The 9309-nt window shown below is 33.8% G+C and overlaps 2 protein-coding genes across 3 annotated transcripts in view; one reads left to right on the top strand and one right to left on the bottom strand.

The window, feature by feature from the left end:
* Positions 1–850, bottom strand: part of LOC110446206 (RCC1 and BTB domain-containing protein 1-like) — a 19475-nt gene extending 18625 nt beyond the window's left edge. The window contains exon 1 of one of the 2 annotated variants that reach the window (XM_021491241.1): positions 799–850. The gene's annotated coding sequence lies outside the window, so the exon portion shown is untranslated. Of the gene's footprint in view, positions 1–459; positions 675–798 lie in introns of those variants that run through there. The other variant, XM_021491242.1, reaches the window with a different exon arrangement.
* Positions 851–907: 57 nt separating this feature from the next.
* LOC110446209 (aprataxin-like) lies at positions 908–8816 on the top strand. Its single transcript, XM_021491243.1, has 6 exons — positions 908–1128; positions 2597–2715; positions 4881–4934; positions 5297–5400; positions 5746–5827; positions 6796–8816. The coding sequence occupies exons 1-6, from the start codon at positions 949–951 to the stop codon at positions 6875–6877; spliced, it is 621 nt and encodes a 206-aa protein (XP_021346918.1). The 5' UTR covers positions 908–948; the 3' UTR covers positions 6878–8816.
* The last annotated feature ends 493 nt before the right edge of the window (positions 8817–9309 follow it).

A 9309-nucleotide genomic window follows, 5' to 3' on the forward strand; every position in this document is an offset into this window, starting at 1 on the left:
AAAAAAATATATGATACTATAAATGTAGGTATCATAAGTAATATCGTCATAAATGTATATATATAATTTAGTCCGATTCTGCCCCGATCATGTAATTGCAATCCTTTTATCAAATAGATCTTATACCCGATAATGATACTTAAATGTATCTAATATATATATTCATTAATGTATATAATTATTAATAGATTGCTGCCCGTTCCTGCCCGTTCCTGTAAATCGTCGAACCCATTCCAAGCTAGAAGGCGACCTTAATCCTATGTACAATTGAACCCTGCCACAGTAGTACCCATTTGGGTCGGAAAATCCTCACTTGAGAGAATGCACTGGAATGTAACATTTCTCTTCAATAAAAAAATGTGTGTAATGTACAGATAAGTCATTTTTGTGGTTCTCATCACATTTACTGAATTATATTAAACTATTACATTGTAAATAAAAAAAAAAATGTTATCTAACCCCCTGTTCCTCTTGTCATTTATTGTATTGTAACAAAGTAATCCTTGTGTTGTATTGGCGAGTAAAATCTAAAAATAGAATGTGACAGTACATGGATTACATTGTTTGGTGTAGTTATATATATGTAACTACGTTACCTAAGAAAAAATTGACATTTGCGTTAAAATGCATTGTTATCAAAATAAATTTACACAATTGATCTTTTAGCCTGTTACATTTATCATATTTGACCAGACAAATTACTGATTAGACTGATTCACTCGTATAATGAACATACACTTGTTAGATTGTTAAATGGCATAATCAGCTGATTATTCAATTAATACTGACTGTACTTACCATCTTTAGTCCCTGAAAACTCAACCGGAAGTTTACATCGATCAGCTGCCATGTGCTTCCTGTCCTTGTGAAACGTATTTTGATTGGTGGATTGTTCAAAAGGAACTAATGAAACATAACGTTACATCTCAATATGGCAAAAACATAAACATGGCTGCCTCGAGTGGTTGTGGTCAAAAAAGAAAAACCGAAAGTGCAAATGGAGGGGCTAGTTCTAAAAAGAAGCCGAATTTCGCCTGGAACAAAGGGTTGCTTGCATCTATGGATGACCCTGAACTGCAGGAATATGTAGACGAGAAAGTTGTAATCATAAAAGACAAATATCCAAAGGTGAAACGAAAACAGCCAGTAGAGTGCCGCTGAAATCAGCAATCACCTAAACTTTGAAATGATCATGATTGTTGATTTCACCTAATGTCACGAAACTGATAAATGTATTATTTGTGTTAATGTGGGGGGTTTTCTGGGATGCAAGTTCCTGCTTTTATTGTTCGTTGTTATATCTGGGTGTTTTTTCTCCATATATCAAGAATGAAGAATGCTGAAGTCAGCACTCGCCTGATTATGACTTAAACCAACTAATTCCGCTTAATATCATGTTACTTTTTCTGTCGTGTTTCGGTTAATTGCATTTTCTTTTCTAAAACATTAATTTCTGCTTTAATTATTGTGTTTATTTTGTTTATATCATCCAAAGTGTAATATATGTGACTGTCACATTGTTACAACATGTTACTTAAAAGTTGTATGCATACAGTCATGTACACACACTTAATCTGTCATTTTTATAATGAAAGTTGTGTAGTTTTCACAGGCTTTTTTTTTAGATCTCTGTTGATTTCACATTTTGCTTAGAACCATGTGTACATTTGACCAAAATAGCAGAACATACTTCATTAAGAGACCGAGTTACAGGTAATCAGAGACATAAATTAAAGCCAATAGTATATATATATCTCTGATGTAATGCACTGTATAAATATACGATAATTGTATTGTGATTGTTAACTGTTATGTTAGTATATGTTTATGTTGGAAATCAAATTTAATCAATGTTTTAAGATTGATTGCAACATTAGTCGGCCACAAATTGCTTCATGATCAAATGTCAATGGCGTTAAACAGTTAAGATCATGATAAAGATAACTTTGATACAATTTTTTACACAATGTTATTAACTTTCAGTAAGATTATAAAGTTATTATAGTTTAATGTTACAGGTACATGTATTAGGAATAACCATGTAGAACCAATTGTAACAATGTATTAATGTTTAAAGATCCCCATACCACTTCAAAAAACTGAAATTACACATTGGAAACTGGGTTTTTTGGCATAACTATAGCTTTGATAGATTTTTTCAGAAAAGAAAACCATACCTTGTAGGACATATGAAATAATAAAAATTAAATAAACGAAATCAACAACGTTGTTTCTACCAATTGAGCTACCTGATCAACATAAGTGTCCAGGCCCAACTGTGCTAGTTATATCCAAATCGAAACTAAGGGGAGGTTACTGTAAATACGAAAGGCTACTGTGCAGCAGGACCTGGATATTTTCGAAACGTCGAAAGTCAAAATTAGAACTATATGTTTTGGATTAACCATAGCAGGGAAAATGAATGAATAATTCCTGATACAAAAATATTTGCAGATTTAAAGATACCTCAAAAAAGACATTTTGAAGATTTGTATTTCATTTAAATATGATGCTTAATTATATGATGAATAATAGGACCCTGGTTGCTAAACTAAGTTATATATCAATGTATAACATCTCCAATATCTGTCTTCAGGCAAAGCACCATTTCCTTGTTATGCCCAAAGAAAACATACCCAATCTGAACAGTCTGAAACCCGAGCATCTTGAACTTTTAGAATATCTCCATGAAAAGGGCGAGGAAGTCATTCACAGGTAAGACATACTGCATGCTATCAGGAGGTCATCTTCCACCTACCTGCTCATAATCATAAAGAAATACCTGAATGTGCATTTGAAAAATAATTACCTGAACATGTATAATACTTCAGGTGCTATCATTTTCTTTCTAAGTAAGGAATTATTTTATCAATGTTCAAAGCAGGTAACACTGCTTCATTGAATTATGGTAAGAATTGTTTGTAGTGTTAACAAAAAATTAACAAATAGTTGTTTGTTATGAAGATTTATTAAAAAAAAAAGATATTGTAGGCACATATGACAGGTACAATTTTTTTTTATTTGGTTAAAAACAAACAAAAAATTGTGAGATTATTTTCTGTAATCTGCATCCTTTTTAGCTCACCTGGGCCATCTGTTCGGCTGGCATCAATATTTTACTTTAAACAACTTCTTCTTAATAACCAAAAGGCTTAGGATGATGATATTTGGACAGAGGCAAACTGGGATGAAGGGCTACCAAGTTTGTTAAAATAAATTACCTTCACCCATATACAAGGCCACAGGGGTCAAATATGTTACAAACTTTAAGCAACTTCTTCTGAATAACCAAAATGTCAAGGGTGATGATATTTCGCCAGTAGCATGCTAGGATAAAGGGCTACCAAGTTTGTTCAAATGAATGACCTTCACCCATATTTAAGGTGACAGGGGTAAAATATGTTTGAAACTTCCCAACTTCTTCTGAATAACCGAGAGGTGCAGGATGATATGTTAAACAACTTCTTCTGAATAGTCAAAATACCCAGGGTGATGATATTTGGCCAGTAGCATGCTGGGATTAAGGGCTACTAAGTTTGTTCAAATGAATTACCTTCACTCATATTCAAGGTCACAGGGTTCAATTGTCTAAAAAAAACTTTAAACAACTTCTTCTGAATAACCAAAATGCCCAGGATGATGATATTTGGCCAGTAGCATGCTGTGGTAAAGGGCTATCAAGTTTGTTAAAATGAACTATCTTGACTTATATATACCGGTAATGTCAAAGATAGGAGTGAAATATGTTTGAAACATTTAAACAACTTCTTCTGAATGACCAAAAGGCCGGGATAATGATATTTGGACAATAACATTATAAGATTAAGGGCTACTAAGTTTGTTCAAATGAATGACCTTGACATTTATTTGTGGCGTCAAATATGTTCAAAATCTTCAAACAACTTCTCATGAATAACCAAACTGCCCAGGATGTTGATATTTGGCAAATAGCATGCTAGGATGAAGGGCTGCCAAATTTGTTCAAATGAATGACCTTGACATTTATTCAAGGTCACAGGGGTAAATTATGTATGAAACCTTAACGACTTCTTCTGAATAACCGAAAGGCCCAGGATGATGATATTTGGCCCATAACATGATGGAATGAAGGGCTACCAAGGTTTTTCAAATGAATGAGCTTGATATTTATTCAAGGTCACAGGGATCAAATATGTTCAATAAACTTTTAACGACTTCTGAAAAACCAAAAGGCCCAGGATGTTGATATTTGGCCAGTAGCATGCTAGGATGAATGGCTACCACATTTATTCAAATGAATGATCTAGAATTATATTTAAGGTCACAGGGGTCGAATATGTTAAAATATTGAAACAACTTTTTCTGAACAACCATGAGGCTTAGAATGTTGATCTTAAGCCAGTAGCATGCTTGGATTCAGGGCTATAAAGCTTTCTCATTTGAATGACCTTGACCCACTTTCAAGGTCACATTTGGTCAAATATGTATAGACATTTAAATGACTTAATTTTAATAAACAAAAGGATCGGGTGGTGATATTTTTGCAAGTAATGCATCCCGAGTCGAAGCTATAAAATTTGTAATGACCTTGTTCAACTTTCAAGTTCACAGGGGTGAAAAGTTTTAAACCTTTTAACACTTTTAAGGTTACAAGTGTGAGATTAATACCAGGTGAGCTATGCAGGCCCATTGGTACCCGGTACTAGAGTATGGAGAATACATCCTGACTTGAACAGTATTGCATGTTTAAAATTTTATAAAAAAATCAGGGTACTTTTAAGATACAAGAATCTATCTAGGGAAGGAAGGGTTACTGGACGCAAAGATATGCTATGGCCTTCCCCAATAGACTACACTCCGTTCAAAATCTAACTAAATTTCTGTTTGTTTCAATATTTCAGAACTGATGAAACTTTGAAGTTCCGGTTGGGTTATCATGCCGTTCCAAGCATGAGGTTTGATGTTACTTTTTTTTTTTTTTTACTTTTCTTTTGTAATTTTGGTATCATTTTTTTATTATATCCTCTTGAAAAATTTCAAATGTGCATCACCAATGATACATACTCAATATGAACAGATATCAAGAGCATTTGATGGTTTTACAGTCATCAGGTTGATATCACTCACATGTGGCTGAGAATTAATGATGTGTTAATCTATTCGAAGACTAAATTATTTATATATATTATTCCCTTCGTTAACTTTGAAACAGTTTTAATTTAAGTTAAAAATGGTTATCCATATATTTAAAATCACTGAATGTTACATGTATGTTGTCTGCCAAACCTATAACACCTTGCTCTGTTTGTATTTTCAGCCATTTACATTTACATGTTATCAGCCAGGATTTTGACAGTCCATGCTTGAAGAATAAAAAACATTGGAACTCTTTCACAACAGAGTATTTCTTTGATTCAGAAGGTACATCTTACTTGTTACGTTTCACTGAAGTAAAATCTGTGTTTATACATGGTGTAACATAGAGATAAGAAAGATGTGTGTGTTTAGAATAGATAGGATTTTTAGATCACGCACATTCTATTTTTCTACCGGTAATAAACACCTATAGTGTAATAAACACCTGCAGTGTAATACACACCTATAGTGTAATAAACACCTGTAGTGTAATAAACACCTGCAGTGTAATACACACCTGTAGTGTAATACACACCTGTAGTGTAATAAACACCTGTAGCAATGACATTTACATATTACTGCCAAATGTTTCTATTTGAAAAAATAACAATGAAACGTTAAATGCTTCAGACATAATGAAGATGTTGAAAGAAAAGGGAAAGGTTCAGCTGGATAGCTCAAAATTCCAAGATGTGCTCAAACGAAATCTCAGGTATTTATAAACTCACAATTAAGTACCTTCCAAAATTATGCATGCATCTTTATGCATTTGTAATTGTTTCTCCCGACCCATATCTGATATAGTTATCATATTATTTACTGCTAATTACTGTTCGTAGATCACTGTGAAATACAGTACTTGTTACCTTACACGGCAAAGGTTGCATTGCCTTTACATCTTTATGTGTCTAGGAACAAAATATCCATAACATGACCAGTATAATTTATTCAAATTATGTTTTCATTTTAATGATCATGAGTTTAATGTTAAGCATAATCTATCTTGTTTATCCCGCAAAAAGTCAAGGGAGTCTACACTCAATCTCCGACTTAAAGTAGTGGTCAGGGGTGGGGCTTACGACGGGACAAGTAGGGGTCAGGGGTGGGGCTTTCAACGGGACAAGTAGGGGTCAGGGTGGGGCTTACGATGAGACAAGTAGGGGTCAGGGTGGGGCTTACGACGGGACAAGTAGGGGTCAGGTTCGGGCTTACGACGGGACAAGTAGGGGTCAGGGTGGGGCTTACGACGAGACAAGTAGGGGTTAGGGTGGGGCTTACTATAGGACAAGTAGGGGTCAGGGGTGGGACTTACGACCGGACAAGTAGGGGTCAGGGATGGGGCTTACAACGGGACAAGTAGGGGTCAGGTTGGGCTTACAACGGAACAAGTAGGGGTCAGGGTGGGGCTTACAACGGGACAAGTAGGGGTCAGGGTGGGGCTTACAACGGAACAAGTAGGGGTCAGGGGTGGGGCTTACGATAGGACAAGTAGGGGTCAGGGGTGGGGCTTACAATTGGACAACGAAACAATTGTAGGCTTTTTAATGAACTGCAATATTTACAGGTGTGCATATGAGAGATATGATACATATCTATATACTTTTGACAGTCTTCTTTATATAGGCATGTATGGAGATTAGATTAATTATATGTTTATGCACATGCTGTTTTGTTTTATAGGTGCCATGTGTGTAGAAAAGACTTCTCTACAATGCCAGCCCTCAAGACACATATCAAGGTGCACAGCTACAAAAACACATGATAACACAGCGTAAAGCATCATTTTTCACTGTCGTTTAATTCACTGTCTCCTTTGAGTTTCCTCGGATTAGCTAGGTGTGGATAGTTTACTTTATCATATATAAACTGTAGGATAAGTCAGTCACAGTAGTTCACTTGTATCCCATGTTTGATCATCCATGTCATTTCTTGTAGCTCAGTGCCTTTTTAAGGAGTTACATGTTTAAGTGATTTAATTGAAATGTTTAATGATCAGGTTTTATGTGTGAATTAAATGAGAATCTTGTCAAAGTATACTTTTGATAGTATCAGAGATAGTTCTGGACTTATCAAGTTCTTCGGGCAAATGTCTGTAACACTTGCTTTCAGTGCCTCATGGTCAGTCAGTGTGAACACTTTTTTGTCTGTTTACCCGTTATGGTGAAACCTGTTTTTATTTAACCCTCAATCTTTTTTCACATTCTGCCATATTCAAAATTTTATGGACTTCCCTAAAAAAATATTTGTTTATAATATATATGAACTCAAAATTCTGGTAACTGTTTATTCTAAAATTGTATATTTGAGTTTTCTGCCAACCTGCAACATAATCTTACCAAAGCACATGGTGTTGAATAGTGTTGAAAACCCAGCTAATGTGGTGTCATTTGAGTGTGAAAATGTGGTAGCTACTCGTCTCACTATCATTGTTTGGTTAATGTGTGGAGTATAGGAACACTATTTGAGGGAATTATGAGGTTCTGACACAAATTCTGCAATCTGAGAGCAGAACTTCATATTCCTTACACACCTTTATAATAGCAGATTGCTCCAGGTTTGTCATGAAATGTTTGTGGTGAAAATTTATAAAGCTTTAATTTGCTGCCTACGTTCCTGTTTATATATAAATGTACTATGGTGTCAGATGAATCTGATCATGAAATTTGATGAACCTCTATTTAAATATTGCTTTTCAAATTAATCATTTTTCATAATTTTGTTTCTTGCTTCAACCATGGGATTTTAATTTTCTTCGCCTAAATGATTCGTCACCAGGCCTAAAGTTGCCATGTAGACAGAAAGTAAATGAACTAAGATAGATGGCCCTTTTCCAAGAACTTGTGTTTTATTTAACTGTATATGACGATAGGTTGTCTTTTTGAGTAATGTAAAAAAATGTTTTTTGCAAAATATTGATCAGACTAGCTACCAGCAGACCGTCCTTGTTTCCTCTCTATCCGTTTGTGGTGCCTCTTTCATTTGTTGTACCTTTTTTATAAGTAGGGTCATGCTGTAATTAAATTGGGTATTTTTACCGTTATTCTTTTTCTTGTAAAGAGAGTCATGGAATATTGTTTATTAATAAACCTGTAACGGATGTAGACTTGCTGGAACTTCCTTGAAAAGTCAGGTCCCAATAAAGTACTAAATTTTGCTGTTCAAATTTTGCATGGTTTCATGTGGCAGAAATGTTTGTAGCCAGTTTTCATTTTTGTAAAATGTTTTAGATTTGTGATAAAGTCCATAATATTTTATTGACATATAAACTAAAACAATTATACGAATATATTAACAGACTAAAAGTTGACAATTCAGAAAATTTTCAGAAGCATTAAACAGGAATGACCTGATATGAAAATTCAGATTTTTAAAATAATGCTGCAAACTTCTCCTTTCTAAAAGCGTTCCAGACTTAGAAATATACGTCAAGTATCTAGAATTTTACAAATCTTGTGCTTTTCCTGATGGACTCGCTCACATTATAGAGAACCCACTACAGGTATAACTCGCAGTAATGGGACTCATCAACATTTTGAAATTGATATTCACGACTTTTAAGAGGAAATCCCACAAAAACCACTACAAATGATGATTAACTAATGGAGCTAAATTTAGATTATGTATTACGTTTTAAGTTTTGTAATCTACTGCAAAATCACTACCGGGCAACAAACAAACGAAATAAAAGTGATTTTTTTATAATCAATGTGTTTATATTATTGTATAATTATAGGATGTATGAAACAAGTTTTCATTTCATATAAGAATTAAGAAACGAGTTAAGAATTTTTTTTATCAAGTGAAAAGATACCTTTTTGATGAGTTTCATAAATCTCATATTAAATGGAAAATAATAAAAAAAAAATACTTTTTATCATGTGACTCCTTTAGCTGATAATATCTTGCTTACAGACACAAAGCCACATGTAAAATTAAATAATTCAAAATAAATCAAAGAAAAATCTCACATTTCTGTTCATTGTTATCACTATATTACTATAACAGGTAATATTCATTAAAAACAATACACCTGTACAAGACAGTGTTAGAATTTTATATTTACAGAAATATCATATAAGCAAAAACATTGAAGACATGTGAATACTCCATTAACTTAAGTACATTGTAAAAACTATTACAGTATTGTTTATGATAATATCTTATGACAATTTGTTTCCTAACAATACAAAACTT

This window comes from Mizuhopecten yessoensis, unplaced genomic scaffold (genome assembly GCF_002113885.1).
Source record: "Mizuhopecten yessoensis strain PY_sf001 unplaced genomic scaffold, ASM211388v2 scaffold2641, whole genome shotgun sequence".
NCBI classification, from domain to species: domain Eukaryota; kingdom Metazoa; phylum Mollusca; class Bivalvia; order Pectinida; family Pectinidae; genus Mizuhopecten; species Mizuhopecten yessoensis.